Raw genomic sequence first — 16,549 nt, forward strand, 5'->3', positions numbered from 1 at the left:
TAATCAATTTAATCTCTTCCACTAAAGTACCTGTTATCATCTTCTTGAGTTCTTCCTAAAACTTAAGACATTCCATCAGCTCTCAAAGAAGGTTTCTTTCTTTTTTTTTTTTTCCTTCCTGAAGTGATTACAGCAAGTGACTGTGTCCTTAGATCCCTCCACCTCAGAGATGAGCAATAGCTTCATTAATCTCCTGGGAGTAGTGAAGTTTGGGGATATGTGGAGGAATTTTTGATTTACTTGACTGATTTTGAAAACAGAGCAAATTGTATTGAAAAATCCCTGCTAGCATTTGCAACTTAATCTTTTGAGACTTAGGCATTGTGGCTTGACAATTTGCAGAAGAGATGAGACTACCTAGTGTAAGTTCTCAGATATGAAAGACTGACCCATGAATAAAAAATACAGTAAAAATCAAGACAAGGCTTTGTCATGCTCAAGAAGGATGACTCGGGTTCCTTATCCATAGCTTACTAGCAAACATGTGATGTCACTTGAGTCTGTCTTAGTGGATGTCTCATTCCTCTCCTCCGCTATTGAATCTCTCCCAGACAGTGGGGAAGGTGGTGTTCCAAAGAAGAAAAGGATACAGGCTGTGGTTAAGAGGAGGAAGAATTAACAAGCTTTAGCCGACCTGAATTCAACTCCTAAGTCATGATTCATAATTGCATCTTCAGTCCTTATTGCTAAGATGGGAGAACAACCTGAGTGATGTGTTCCCACACTCATACTGCTTTCTGGCCAGTGTCTGATGAAAGCCCAGGGCAATCCAGCCAGTGCTCATCATGTTCTCCACAGAGGTATATTTATCTCAGCAATAATTTCCACAGCGTTGACCACAGCAAGCTGGAAATAGCGAAGCTGTTGGGTTACCTGAATTTTAGCCAAGTCTGGTAGATACCAACAGAAAACAAACAGCAACCACAAATACCAACCACCTTTGGATATTGTAGTTTTTATAAATTTGAAAGGGCTGGTAAAAGAGTTATGTGAGACAATTAAATAGATCTATGGGGAGTTTAACTATGGCTATAAAATATATTCTACTACAGCAATTAACTCATCAATTTTCTGCAAAACAAAAAGTATCACCCCAAATTCACTATACGCTGTGGCTTCTGTGTCACGTTATCCATGCAGTTCATGCCAAGATGCCACCTCGCAGGGTGAGACTATATTTTAATAAGGGGTTTGCTGGCATATAAGTAACTCAACCTTTTGGGCAGTCTCCAAGGTACACATGCCTCATCCTAAATTCTGTCCTATAACCAAACAGGGTTGTTACACTGAGGGCCTACTGCATGTATAGTATTCACGAACAAACCACACCAAGAAGAAAACTAAGGAGGCACATTCATAATAGTTAGAAAAGAGAGTACATATTGGTTTGTGGATTTTGTTAGTAATTACTCATGCTGCCTTTGACTTCACTGGGGGTAAATATAATTGAAAAAGATTTTTGCTCTTTGATGACTGCTAGCAGGGACATCTTAATCAGGTATTATTAACAACATAGTTTGTAGTTACAAAAATAATTATGGGGTCACAAATTCAAGACTGTGACCTCAGCAAAGACCATTAAATAGGAGGAAATGGGGCTGTAAAAGAGAAATCTAGTTTAGAAGCCACACAGAAGTTGAAAATAAATATGAGAAACAATCCTGAATGCTTCTATGATTGGAGAAGGCTCTCTTCCTAGATAGGCATAAGCTTGTACGTTGCTGGGAGAGACACTAAAACCAGGCAAGTATGCTACTATATCGGGTGAAAACAAAAATTTCTTTTCAAATGTATTATTATTTTGTATATGAAAAATAAAGCCTTGTTCTTTTAGCTTTTAAATTTACATTTTTGAGAGTAGGGTCATCCTTAACATGTAGGACTGCTTTAAGAGGGCCTCAGCAATTTTTTTTTTTTTTGAGAGAGAGAGCGAGCGAGAGAGAGCAAGCATGTAGGCTCGAGTTGCAGGGGAGGGGCAGAGGGAGAGAGAGAATCTTAAGTAGGCTCCATGCTAAGCATGGAGCCTGATGTGGGCCTGGATCTCACAATCTTGAGATCATGACCTGAGCCGAAATCAGGAGTTGGATGCTTAACCCACTGAGATACTCAGGCGTCCCAGGCCTCAGCACTTCTGTTCTGCCTTCCTCACCTTGACCACTCACAGTGGAACTTGGCACAGGTCCGACAACCAGAGGACTCAGTCGCCTGATCAACAGTGTTATTAACCATATTTATTTTCAATAAGATACTTTAATAAACTTGGAATTAATATCCTGGTTTCTCTCTCTAACTTTCTGTACAACTGAACTAAAGTAGTATAGGGAGAAACTTCTGGGTTTCAGCACTAAATCATAGATTACCAGTTGATATGAGAGTAAGTACTGGTATATTGATCCCATTTGCTCACAAATAAAAATAAATTAATTGGCTATTCTCCAACACAGGAGCAGCACTGGGAATGACCAAAGATATCATGTGAGAGACTTGGATGTACTTCATTAAAATGTATTTCCCAAATGTGCACTCAGTTCCATCTCTCCTCAGATCATATCATGTTCTGAGAACCAAAGACAGGAATATGTCAGAGGTGATGTTTTCCTGATAGAGAGGAGGCTTGAGAGACATCAAACCCCCTGGCACTACGTTTTAGATTACCATATGTTCAGGGGTTCTAAGGAAGAAGCTCTCATAGCTAAGGTATAAACTTTTCAAGTCAACATATCTGGATTTTTCAGTTTCTTAAATTCTCTCACCAGTTGTGCCTTATAAATGGACAAGAAAAAGGAGTTGTCTAACCTTGGAACTTAGCTTCTCTTTTTCCTGTGCACTGAGAAGGCTGCATGCTCTGCTAACCTGGACAAGAGATGCTAGAAGCATCTTCTATATGTGGATACATTTGAGTCGCCTATTTCTTCACCTGCTAGCTACAGTTCTTTGCTAAGAGATTTCAGTAAGTCCTCACCAAAAAAAAAAAAAGTTCTATCTCATTGCTCTGAGGGATATTGGATGGATGAGTTAATGATTAAAAATCATTATATGAAACATCGCCAAAGGCAAGGGAAGCAAGGGCAAAAATGAACTACTGGGACTTCATCAAGATAAAAAGCTTTTGCATAGCAAAAGAAACAGTCAACAAAACCAAAAGACAACTGACAGAATGGGAGAAGATATTTGCAAATGACAGATCAGATAAAGGGCTAGTATACAAAATCTATAAAGAACTTATCAAACTCAACACCCAAAGAACAAATGATCCAATCAAGAAATGGGCAGAAGACATGAACAGACATTTTTCCAAAGAAGACATCAAATGGCCAACAGACACATGAAAAAGTGCTCCACATCACTCGGCATCAGGGAAATCCAAATCAAAACCTCAATGAGATACCACCTCACACCAGTCAGAATGGCTAAAATTAACAAGTCAGGAAACGACAGATGTTGGCAGGGAGGCGGAGAAAGGGGAACCTTCCTACACTGTTGGTGGGAGTGCAAGCTGGTGCAGCCACTCTGGAAAACAGTATGGAGGTTCCTCAAAAAGTTGAAAATGGAGCTACCATATGACCCAGCAATTGCACTACTGGGTATTTACCCCAAAGATACAAATGTAGGGATCTGAAGGGGTACATGTACCCTGATGTTTACAGCAGCAATGTCCACAATAGCCAAACTATGGAAAGAGCCAAGATGTCCATCGACAGATGAATGGATAAAGAAGATGTGGGGTATATATACAATGGAATATTATGCAGCCATCAAAAGGAATGAAATCTTGCCATTTGCAACGGCGTGGATGGAACTGGAGGGTATTATCCTGAGCGAAATAAGTCAATCAGAGAAATACATGTATCATATGACCTCACTGATATGAGGAGTTCTTAATCTCAGGAAACAAACTGAGGGTTGCTGGAGTGGTGGGGAGTGGGAGGGATGGGGTGGCTGGGTGATAGACATTGGGGAGGGTATGTGCTATGGTGAGCGCTGTGAATTGTGTAAGACTGCTGAATCACAGACCTGTACCTCTGAAACAAATAATACATTATATGTTAAAAAAAAAAAAAAAAAAAGAAGATAGCCAGAAGGGAACGACGAAGGGGGTGGAAATCAGAGGGGGAGATGAACCATGAGAGACTATGGACTCTGAGAAACAAACTGAGGGTTCTAGAGGGGAGGGGGATGGGAGGATGGATTAGCCTGGTGATGGGTATTAAAGAGGGCACGTACTGCATGGAGCACTGGGTGTTATACACAAACAATGAATCATGGAACACTACATCAAAAAAAAATATCATTATATGAGATTGTTGTATGGACTTACGAAAGTCCATTATTCAGCAGACTAAAAAAGGTCCTTTTCTCCAGAGATCTGACTTCTGGCTAAGCACTTCTCTCAGACGAGATACTTGAGAAGCAGGTGTAGGTACTTGCTTTGAAAATAAGTAAAACCCAGAAAGTGGGATGTGGTCAAAACAAATGAAGAAGGGCAGGGCAGTGATGCTGGGTGACCAAGGCCATTAGCTACCCAGGGAAGTATGGTCCTGGGAATGGATTGCTCAAAGTGACCTTGTTTCTTCAAATAAGGTACTGAGCCAACAGGTGGCTAACCAAATGCTGTTACATTGTATCTAGATTTCTACTCATTCTCTTTCTTCCTGGGGAATAAAGTGGGGAGGATGTACAATGGGGCATATGCTTGTTCACCACCCTGCCCCCAACTGCCAGAGGTCTCTGTTCCAATCAGTTCTCTTTGTGTTTCCAGTGTCTCCTTCAGCGATGCTCCTTGTTTTCTACATGCTTCTTACGGATATCAGTGAAGAACGACAGGTTACATCACATTTAAAATGGGAGAACTGGAATTCCTCAGTGGAGAGAAACACAGGCAAAAAACTTGCAACTCTAGAATACAGTTCTTGGGGCTGATAGAAGATTCTCTGGCTTGAAACACTGATGAATAGATTTGCAGCCCTAGTAAGGTTTTCCTATAGTGGGTCTCCATTTGTTAAAAGAATCTCAAACAATGATAATATTTAATTTAAACATATTGTATCCAACTACATGTATAGGTTTATAAATATTATAAATATTCCCTCTCTTGCTGTGTCTCTCTCTGTCAAATAAATAAAATCTTAAAAAAAATTGTTTTAGTTGGATATATAATGACTCAAGAAAAGGTTCATTAATGTATTGTTGAATGAAAAATAATCAAGACATAAAACTTCATATACAGTGTGATGTCAATTAAAAAATCCCCATATATGTGTAGAATAAAATACACCAAAATATTAGCAGATATTAAATGTTGAGATCATAGATGATACGGTCTTATTTACAACTGTATCTTTCATATTTTTAATAATGAGCATGTAATTTTAAATATAATTATTAAAGCAAGGTTCTACATAGATCTTATTTATCTTACTACATGAGGACATTATAGAACTCTTGGCGGTAGGTATGTATTCAACAAGTATCTACTGAGTCAGTGGTTCTGGATCGCTCTTCTGCTTTCACTATCATTTTGGGAGGGTCATGTGGGGAAGTCACTCATGGTGTGGAAGTCCTGAGGAACACTACTATGCTCCCCAGCTCACAGGAGTGGTGGGGGGGTGAACTAACAGCTACTCTTCATGAAATCATAGCCGTCACTTACTTGACACCTGCTGAGAAGCTCACCACAGGGAAGAAGAGCCCATCTGTGTTGAAGTTCTCAAACATCCCCTGCACAGGCTGCCCATTGATGCGGAAGGAGATGCTGGGCACTCCGAGGTCGAGGCAACAGCTCACCACGTCATCTGATCTCAGGAGGTGCTGGTTGATGGATGCTACGGCTCTGGGTATGCGGCCTGGTGAGCAAACAACAAGAAGGTGTGTGGGACTCTGGAGAAGGCAATCACAGGCCACCTGTGGGAGGTGGGGAGGTATGGTGGCACACAGGAGGTCTGGATATGCTACTGCATTTGAAACACAACTTGGCTCTCCCAGTGTGAGGTGAGCAATGAGAAAGGATTTCCTGAGCTTGTGAGTAGGCAGCCAGAGGTAAGAGGAGTCTCAGAGGAAACTCTCAAACTACCAGCATTGAGAACAGACATGAATTCAACCCCCTCAACGTGTGCTCAGATTCTGGCTTGGTGTCTAAAGTCACAAACACATTCCTTTGCTGGGTGTGGGTCCTAAGGCATGCATGTGTGCATGCCTGCGTTTGTGCATGTGTTTATTCACAGATGTCCAAAGACCTTGCCCTCTTCCAGTTCCTCTAAAAGATATGGCCACTTTAGCCCTGGATGAAGAAGCCATCAAAGTAAATAAAAGCAAGGTCATCCAGCCATTAAACCATGCAGCACAGTTTGCTTGTTTGTTTTAAAGAATTCTATTAGTTCGTACCATCAGGGAAACACATCGCCCATTATATACTGTATGGGTGATTTTTGTTGCTATTACCGCATATCTCTTCCATAAGATGATCTGTCATTTCCTGACCTTACTTAAAGTCATGAGAAAATCACCACTCAGGATTTCTGAGAAGTTCTCAAAGTAAATTATCATAACTCTCTCACCCATCCCCCTACCAAGTTTACAATTCTCTTGGCAAGAGAGCAGTGAAGAGGCAGAAGTTCGGGATTAAAATGGAGTTTCAGGCAAAAAAATTCATAAAAATGTATCTTACTATTTTTTTTTTTTACTACAGAAGTAATGCAAGTTCGTTACAAATGTTCATCATATTGAAAAATATAAACAAGGAAACAATGTAACTCAATAAAAAATGCTTTTACTTTCATACACACACACACACACACACACATGCACTCTTCACCCAAACTAGGATATTGTATGTTTTGTGACTTGTTTTTTCTACTTATCACATCACAAATGATTGTATAGTGGAATATTCATTAGAAACTGCATTTTAATGGCTTCCTAATATGCCATAAGGTAATTAAAAACCCTATGATGGGTATGTGAGTTGTTTACAAATTTTGTACACATATCTATGCTATGTAACATTTTTCATCTCAGCTTAGAACTTTTTATTTTTTTTTTTTAATTTTTTTTATTCTTATGTTAATCCCCATACATTACATCATTAGTTTTAGATGAAGTGTTCCATGATTCATTGTTTGTGCATAACACCCAGTGCTCCATGCAGAATGTGCCCTCCTCAATACCCACCACCAGGCTAACCCATCCTCCCACCCCCCTCCCCTCTAGAACCCTGTTTGTTTTTCAGAGTCCATCGTCTCTCATGGTTCGTCTACCCCTCCGATTTCCCCCGCTTCATTCTTCCCCTCCCGCTACCTTCTTCTTCTTCTTTTTTTTTTCTTAACATATATTGCATTATTTGTTTCAGAGGTACAGATCTGAGATTCAACAGTCTTGCACAATTCACAGCGCTTACCAGAGCACATACCCTCCCCAGTGTCTATCACCCAGTCACCCCATCCCTCCTACCCCACCCCCCACTCCAGCAACCCTCACTTTGTTTCCTGAGATTAAGAATTCCTCATATCAGTGAGGTCATATGATACATGTGTTTCTCTGATTGACTTATTTCGCTCAGCATAATACCCTCCAGTTCCATCCACGTCGTTGCAAATGGCAAGATCTCATTCCTTTTGATGGCTGCATAATATTCCATTGTGTATATATATATATATATATATATATATATATATATATATATACCACATCTTCTTTATCCATTCATCTGTCGATGGACATCTTGGCTCTTTCCATAGTTTGGCTATTGTGGACATTGCTGCTATAAACATCGGGGTGCACGTACCCCTTCGGATCCCTACTTTTGTATCTTTGGGGTAAATACCCAGTAGTGCAATTGCTGGGTCATACGGTAGCTCCATTTTCAACTTTTTGAGGAACCTCCATACTGTTTTCCAGAGTGGCTGCACCAGCTTGCATTCCCACCAACAGTGTAGGAGGGTTCCCCTTTCTCTGCATCCCCGCCAACATCTGTCGTTTCCTGACTTGTTAATTTTATCAGCTTAGAACTTTTTAACGTAAATGTTTCCAGTGGTTACTGCTGTTCTAGTGGTAGCTTCTAAACAAAGTGATGGGTTTTAAAATAGTGAAACTGCTTTACTCTCCTTAATAAAAAGTATTAGGTACCTCCTTCTGGTTATTGGGGGCAACTGACAAAACCATATCGTGTTTCCTCCCACCCTTCCACAAACATTCATGAGGCTCTACATGGTGACAGATACTGGGTGTGGGGCTGGGGGTTAAGGAGGGAAGATCCAGTTCTTGCCCCTAAGAAATCCATATTCTGATGGGAAATAAACATTTAAATAAAGAACTACAATTCAGTGCAATTATTGCAATGAAGATGTACACAAGGTAATGTCTTCTAAGAAGAAGGTGCCAAGTCAGCCTAGGAGCATGGGACAAGATTCAAAGGATCAAAGATCCACTAGATAAGTAAGAGTATTCCAGATGGAAGGAATAGCTTATGCAAAAGGAATGTATGACACACCTCCCGAATGGCAACGGGTTGGTAAGGCAAGAAGGTAGGGATTGATGGGAGCTTGAAGAGGAGATGCGGTAGGGGAACAAAGCTGGACCTAACATACAACTTGGGCTATTTGCATCACAATGATGCAGTGACACACAATCATGTATGCAACGCACATTAGCCTGGGTTGGCCTTGGACTTGGCTGTTGTAACTTTATACCGTGCGTCATTACTAAGAACGAGGAACAAGTTCATTTAAAACAAAGGAATCTAAGCCCAAACTTGAAGAGCACATAGGTTCAACACCTTTCCAGTTTATTTGAGTATTCTTGGTTCCTTTTTTGGAGTTCAGGTATCCCAGGTCTCCAAATCTTTTCCTCCTTATCATAATCAAGTCTGCTATGAAAGGAATGGATGATATTAAAACTCAGCAAATCCTGCTACAATGGTGTCATTCTCAGTATTTCCTATGTTGCCACTTAAAAACCCATCTTTCCTGCTTTGAATGTTTCTTTTTCCTTTCATTTAACTTCTGGCTGATATCATGGTAGTCATTTGAAAAAATTCCAAGGGACTTCTGTGAACTTGGGAACACCAAGCAGTAACTGAAACGCTCGGTGGGTCAACAGACTTTAAAGGTATTCAGATCCTTGCTGGATAAAAATACAAATTAGAAAGTCCTCTACTGTCCTGAGACTCCTCTAAACTAGGACACACTGACAGTGTTGCATGGTAATGCCAATGCCCACTCCTGCCACCCGCTCAGAGTACGCTGTTGCCTTCCGTGCCGGCCTGAGCCTCGGCCAGTAAAGCTCCAGAGCCGCTCTCAACGAGGGACGACAGTCTTCATCTACAGCGGTGCTTTGATGCCATCAGAAGCTGAGTTCCAAGCTTTATTTAGCCTTTAATATGCCGTAGTTGCCAAGTGCCTTCCTGAGGAATGGCAGCTGGGAGAATTTCTCCTGTCTGGCTTCCTCCCTCGGTGGAAAACAACAACCAGGATGAGCAATTATATCCTTGTGGTAAATGCCACTGCCTTTTACAAAACTCTATTCTAAGAGAATGGGTGCCACGTAGAAGCAGCTGCTGGAGCACTAAGATCATCAATAGGCAAAGTGAAATCAGGGCTTGAGCCTATTTTTAAAACGTATGCAGAAAATAGAGTTGGGACCAATATTATCTAGAAACTAAAGGGACACTGTTGATAATTACTGGATAGGAAGCACATACTTAGTGAGTACTTAGAGCAACGTCTTGGGAAGTCTATTTGAATAAAAAAGTCCATTTCATATAATATTCATGTTGTAAAAGATCATCTGATAAGGTATATTTAGTTTTAAAATGTGAGTAGTGTAAAGATTTTCCAACTAGAAAATAAGGGAATTGTGTAATGGCTTCTGTACAGGGTTTTATAAATCTCTTCTCTTCTAAAGGAAGAAATCTCTAACGCTGTGAGGGCTTTTGAGGCTCCAAATGATTCAGAAGAGTCCTGTAGCCCAGGTGGCATGAGGTGTCATTGGGGCAGGGAGCAGAAGTGAAGTCAAGGAGGGCTAAGTTCAAACACCAAGTCTTTATGTGTTACATGAACCTTGACAGGTGATTTTATTAGAAAATCAGCTTCCACATCTATGAAATGGGGACAGTAATGCCTACAGTGATGCTGTCAAGGGTTGTTTGTAAGGTACCATGATGATTCCTATGATTTTAATGAAACAAATGACTGATGTCCTGTATACCATAACTCAAGAGGTACAGTGTGTAGCGGTAAATGGGCATTTCTACAACCAGACTCCCTAGGCTTGAGAACTGGCTCTGTCACTTACTGTGTGACCTTGGGCAAGTCACTTACTTTTGTGGACTCACGTTTCCTCATCTGTCAAGTGAAAATAATGTCATTAAGTTGTTTCGGGTTTTGAATGAATTATTCTATGTGGAGTGATTAGGAGAGTGCTTGACACATTGTAACCCACAATAAATACTATTATTATTGTTTTTGTTTCTATAACTCCAGAAACTTTAACTACTGGGCTAACAGTAGATAAAAGTGCCAAAACATTGTAGGAATGTCTTTTGTAATATCAGAAAAAATTAACAATATGGAGAATCATAGCTTTGAGGGCTGAGTCCAGAAAGTGATTCAAAAAGTCACTGTATTGCGTTATTAGAATCAGTAAGTCCCTTTATTGAAGATAGTGCTTAAAAAAAGTCACTTTCAAATATGTTTAATGTACTTGACCCTTCAGAACAACCAACAGAAGGGAATTCTGAGGAAGGGAAGCAAAAGTAGTTATAGAGCCGAAGCTGTCTCAACTGCTTTTTAAGATATAGGAACTCCATAATCCTAGCGACCACCCACTGAAACAGGCTGGGGAGTCCTGTGTCCTCTCCTTGTCTGAAGAAACTGCCCCTCACTCAGAGGCTTGGGACTACCTGAAGGTCCCAGGAAGCTCAGAAAGGCCATTCCAAATCAGCATTTGAAGATAAAGGAACAACCCACTTTATCATATGCTGCACATCTTCAAATTAACCCAAGGAAGATTACTGCAGGAATTAGCCTCTTCTGATGAGTAATGTAGGCAAATGGAAACACTGATGCTCAGCATTTCCACTCCCCCAGGCACTGCAGAGTTTGGCACTCGAACAGAACACATGAACACTTAGGCATCTGGACAGAGAGAGGATCCAAACATGTAAAAATGCTGGTGTTCTACAGCCACTCTTGGGCTCCTCTCCACATAGCGCCGGGTTTCTGGAAAGGTCTGAGTCACAGCAGGGAGTGTCTTGGTAGACGAACCCTGGGACTCATCTTAGCAGGGAGACAGGTAAGGACCCTCACACAAATTCGACTGTAGAGCTAAATGATCTACAAGTTTAGAAAGTCAGAAGTCATAATAATAAGGAAATACAATTTTGCTCCATTCATTTCCTGTTACCACTTATCACTTGGGATGGTAAATTCTTCTGCTTATTCCAATTTTGCAAGGGAAAAAGTTATTAAAGGAAAAGGTAGGTGTTAATTTCCTCCTGTTAAACTGCCCCCCCCAACCCCCCTGCCCCAGGCAGGAACACACTATAGGTGGCTCTGAGCTAAATTCTGAGCCCAAGAGGCTACATGAATGCTTTGTCAGGAGAGGGAAGGTAATGTCATGACCAGAATAGAGTCAGTCCTCTGAAAGGAAATTCCCAGTGGACGAGCTGATTTAGGAGCCTGTGGGGCAGGTTGGCTGTGCTAAGATGGGAGATATTTCTAAGGCTGATGCTTGAAAGTGATTTCACAGGCTTCAGTGGCTAATAGGACCTATAAAGACTGCTTTTTCCTTACTAGGAGAAAAAGCTCATTCGAAATCCCATGATCTCACTTGAAACTTCCTTTTCCATTCAGCATGGGACTCAGGTATTCCCTTAGGATGGGGCTGCTCTCATGGTCTCCAGTGAGGTACCCACAACTCTGGATATTGCCTTTATGATTACGGTGGACTCCACAGTCAATAAGGGAAAGGAAATCATATTTACTGGGTATCTAACATATGTCAAGAACTTCATGTTCCTTACCCTCATTTATTTACTTATTCATTTTTTAAAAATATTTTATTTTTTAAATTTATTTTAAAGACAGAGAACAAGAGAGAGTGTGAGTGGGGGGATGGGCAGAGGGCGAGGGTGAGAGAAAGAGAGAGAGTCTTAAACAGACTCCACACTGAGCATAGAGCCCAATGCAGGGCTCAGCCTCACAACCCTTAGATGATGACCTTAGCCGAAATCAAGAGTTGGATGCTTAACCGACCGAGCCACCCACGGGCCCCACCTCATTTAAATTTCTTAAGAGCCTACATTATTTTCATTTTATCTGAGGAAATCAAGTCTCTGGAGATTAAATATTTTTTTCTATGTCAAAAAAATCAGTAAATAGAAGAGCTGGGATTCAAATCCAGGCACAATTCCAAAGCTATATTGTTTCTTCTTGACTCTTTCCAGTGACAAAGTGTTAGGGGCACTATATTTCCTTCTAATATCTACTGACTTTAATAAGTACATTAAAGATCAGTTCAAGGCAGTAGCTTAATTTACGCATACACATAAGTTTAAAGTTAACAGACCTGGGCATTTACATCTCAAGAAAGGAGAAAAATTGTCATGATGAGTTCCCAGCATCTCTCCCTTGCCACCCTCCACTCCCTCCTGCAGTAAAAGCTGAGTATCATTTCCATTTCATTTCTTCATCCAACAATTATCCTTTCCTTAGATAGTCCAAAATTCACTGCTGTCCTGGTGGGAGTCATTAACAGAGACCTTATTTCTTCAGCTGGACCACACATTGGCATATTTACCTGCAGTGCCTTTTGCCAGATATATATTCCCTGTGTGCTGGGTGGGGAATTCAGAATGATGCCAGATCCAAGGAAGCTTTGTGTTTTAATGAGCACAAAAGGCGTAAGTCTTGTAGACATTGGTTTCTCCACAACTCATCAGATGCTGAGGACTGAGGGTGTGAGGTTCTTTGAACACATCTATATGGCATTGTTTTTTGTTTTTAAGATTTTATTTATTTATTTGACACAAAGAGAGAACACAAGCAGGGGGAGTGGGAGAGGGAGAAGCAGACTCCCCGCGGAGCAGGGAGCCCGATGCGGGGCTCGATCCCAGCACCCTGGGATCATGACCTGAGCTAAAGGCAGATGCTTAACCAACTGAGCCACTCAGGTGCCCCACCTATATGGCATTACACTACTAAGTGTGGGTAATGTTCAGAGAGCCACAATCAGCATTTGAAGCCCTGAGTCCCAAGCCCCTTTCCTGTATCACCAACCGGAAGGGCCACTGCCAGTGATGACTGGTGTGGGCTCGGCACATCTGGCTTCCTAGTCTTCTGAGGAGACAGGACAAGAGGGATGATGGGAGTGCTGCACACTCCTGGAATGATACACAACTAGATGGATGTTCAGGTTCTGGATGCAAACAGTAGTCTTTTCTGGGTGCACTGGATTCTTTGTCTCCTGACTCACTGATGTATTCATTCTGCAAATTTTGCAGAGGGATATATTAATCTGGGAAGGACTGAGTAAAATTTTTCCTTTGAGAATGGTTTCTCTTTGAAACAAGGTCCAATCTGCTTCATCCAATGGTCTGGTGTCCTTCGTATTTCCTTAGCCAATCCCCAGGCAGAGTTCTCTGCAGGTGTGTCCTGGGACGGTAGCTTGGGTAATGGCGACCAGATGGCAGGAGGTGAGTGGCACTCAGCACGCAGTGGGGCAATGATTTTCTCAAGTCAATTCCGCTCATTTCCTCACAGATTCAACCCTACCAAACCCAAGAGATGTAGATATGTGCAAGCATAAGAAGTCTTTCTTTCCAAATCACTTCCCCAGAGACAGCTTTCCGAGAACCTTATGACATCTGCTGATGTCACTAAAGGCTATTACAGTACAGCTAGACATGGGCTCCACGAACCAAGAAGGGAAGATCCACCCCCACTCTCCATGAAGACGGAACCGGGGAAGGGTAAGTTGGGAGGATAAGAGAACAACAAGACAAGGCTTTCACTTCACTCTAACCCATCATCCTGTCATTTTTGCATCTGCTTTCGTCTGTATCACGCTGTCCCCTGGGACACACAAAACGTGGACAGAGATTTCTTTCTTCCTGCAAATGATCCAGCATAAATAAATAAGTAAACGAGCTGACACCATTTCTAAAAATTTTTAAATGTTTCTACTGAATGTACAACACCACAAAAAACTTAAAAAAAAAAAAAAAACAAAACAACCCATACAGACCAAATGAAAAGACAGACCAACCATAAGAAATATCATCAGAATCCGAGCTGATGGTTTTAGCCTGAAGGCTGAGGGAGGAAGGAAAATGTGATGGGTTATGTAGTTCCCAGTTACAAAAGAAAATATATAGGTTTGTGTTGTAGAGACAAACTTTGCCCTCATACTGGATTTGGGGAAGAATATGTGTCACGGTTTCTTACGTAAGAGGCACGCTTACATAAGGGATTTCTATAAGGGACACAATGACTCCAATTTCAGTTTTTCGAAAGACACAGATACAACATGCTGTGGACAATAGACAGAATAGCTAGAGCTCTGGGTCTGGGTGAAAGCCTAAAACTCAGTCCTCCATTTTCATCCAGGCAGAAGCTAACCCATTCCTCCAGGCATAGGCCATGGACATGCTTGGGGATAGCATCCGTGTATTTTTAAAAAGGAAGCTTTGAATTTTTTTTAAGTGATTGGCATAGATCCAGACATTTTATAAAGTATATCATGAAACAACATGATGCACTGACATGACAATGGACTTGTAGTCAGATCTGGATCCTTCTCAGTGTGACTGAGATACATTCCTTAAATATCTTTGTGCTGTTTCCACATACGCAACATGTGGTCAACATTACCTACATTAAGGGATCATTGTAAAAATAAAGTGAGGAAAAACAATGTATGAAAGGCATGTAGCTCACCGCCCAGTAAATAAATGTTGAGTCCCTTTCCCTGTTTGACTATATAGTCCTGAATATCCTATGCAATAAGGATTGCACAGATACAGACACTGAACTTGAGAACGGTTATGTGGTCCACACTGGATCATGCAGCTGGAAGTGCTAGAGTCATGGTTTCAAAGCAGGACAGTCTCATCTTAGGTCTGATGCTCTTCCCACCATCTAATTAGTTGACACTCTTGCGTCTGTATCATTTCAACAGAAAACGATCATTGCAGCCTGAACAATTCAAGCCTCGATCATCCTCAGTAAGGGACAAGGGGCCGAAGCTCTGGCAAGGTGCTCACCTGACCAAAGGTGAAGTCCATCAAAGCCATAGGAGTACAGGTCATCACCGACACCATTGCCTCCCCATCCTTCTCCTCCGCCAGGGTATGGAGCATAGCCTGAAGAAGAGGCCCAGCCCACCCGCAGGTGTGTGGGCTCAGCTGTTAGGAAGGGGTCCACCTGGTCGATGATCAGCTCAAAGTACCACTTCTTGTACTGCGCTGAGCCCTCGGCAACTCCCAGGAAGATGTTGGGCCGAATGCTGAAATGAAACGTGGGACAGGTGGCATCTACAGACTCTCAAGCACCGAGAAAAGTGGAGAGCAAGTTGGGTAAGATCACAGGACGCACTGTGAACTGAAGGCAAGAGCAACTCTGTGTTTTTTGTATTATTCTAAAGTAGAAGAAGCTTAGAACCTCTAACACTTGATCAAGTACTTAGTGGGAGGTGTCAGGACAACATTAATTCTATTTAAAAATATAAAGAATGTCTCCTTATTCCATTGAAGGCAACCAACATTTGCTGAGTGTTGACCATAGGTAAAAGATGCTGAAAATGTCGTAGAGCTGCGTAACTACAGACCCTTGTTTCTTTCTGTAAGTGGAAGAAATAACTTACTCAAGTTCCATCTCCTGGGGACTTGGTCCAAGCACCCCTGTTCTCACAGCAGCAGATTTTTCAACTAAGCATCACTGACAAGAATGGCCTCTTGAAAGCATTAAGAAATCACTATTAGAAATAAGCCAGACAAGAAAGAACGAACGAAAGAAAAAGACAGACAGACAGAAGCCAAGCAGAGGAAGATAAATACTGCATGCAACTACTTATATGTGGAATCAAAAACAAAAAACAAAAAACAAGTCAAACTCCTAGAAACAGAGAGTAGACAAGTGGTTGCCAGGGGTTGAGGAGAAGGGTGGGATAAAGACAGGCTAGTTAAAGGGTACAGACTTCCAGTTATAGGATGCATAAGGTCTGAGGACCGACTGAATGTATAACATGGTAACTGTAGTTGATAACACTGTATTGCATAATTGAAACTTACCAAGAGAGTAGAACGTAAAATGTTTTCACACACACACAAAAAAAGGTAAATATGTGAGGTCAAGGATATGTTGTTAATAAACTTATGGGGCAAACCCTTTCACAATGTATATGTATATTAAATCATCACATTCTACACTTTAAATATCCTACAATTTTGTCAATTATGCCTCAATAAATAAAGCTGGAAAAAAAATAAAATTCAACCTAAAACGGCAAAAAAGGGGAGAGGGGAACAGAAGCCACTCTTAGCTAACCTTGTTAAGGG

General features: G+C 41.3%; 1 protein-coding gene across 1 annotated transcript in view; it reads right to left on the bottom strand.

Annotated features, from left to right (window-relative positions):
• RYR3 (ryanodine receptor 3) overlaps window positions 1–16,549 on the bottom strand; it is a 354,804-nt gene that overhangs the window by 209,550 nt on the left and 128,705 nt on the right. Inside the window, exons 19-20 of the mRNA XM_021695474.2 lie at window positions 15,257–15,498; window positions 5,651–5,843 (exon numbers count right to left, since the gene is read on the bottom strand). Of these exons, the coding sequence (XP_021551149.1) occupies window positions 5,651–5,843; window positions 15,257–15,498 (435 nt within the window). The remainder of the gene's footprint in view (window positions 1–5,650; window positions 5,844–15,256; window positions 15,499–16,549) is intronic.

Source organism: Neomonachus schauinslandi, chromosome 9 (assembly GCF_002201575.2).
Source record: "Neomonachus schauinslandi chromosome 9, ASM220157v2, whole genome shotgun sequence".
NCBI classification, from domain to species: domain Eukaryota; kingdom Metazoa; phylum Chordata; class Mammalia; order Carnivora; family Phocidae; genus Neomonachus; species Neomonachus schauinslandi.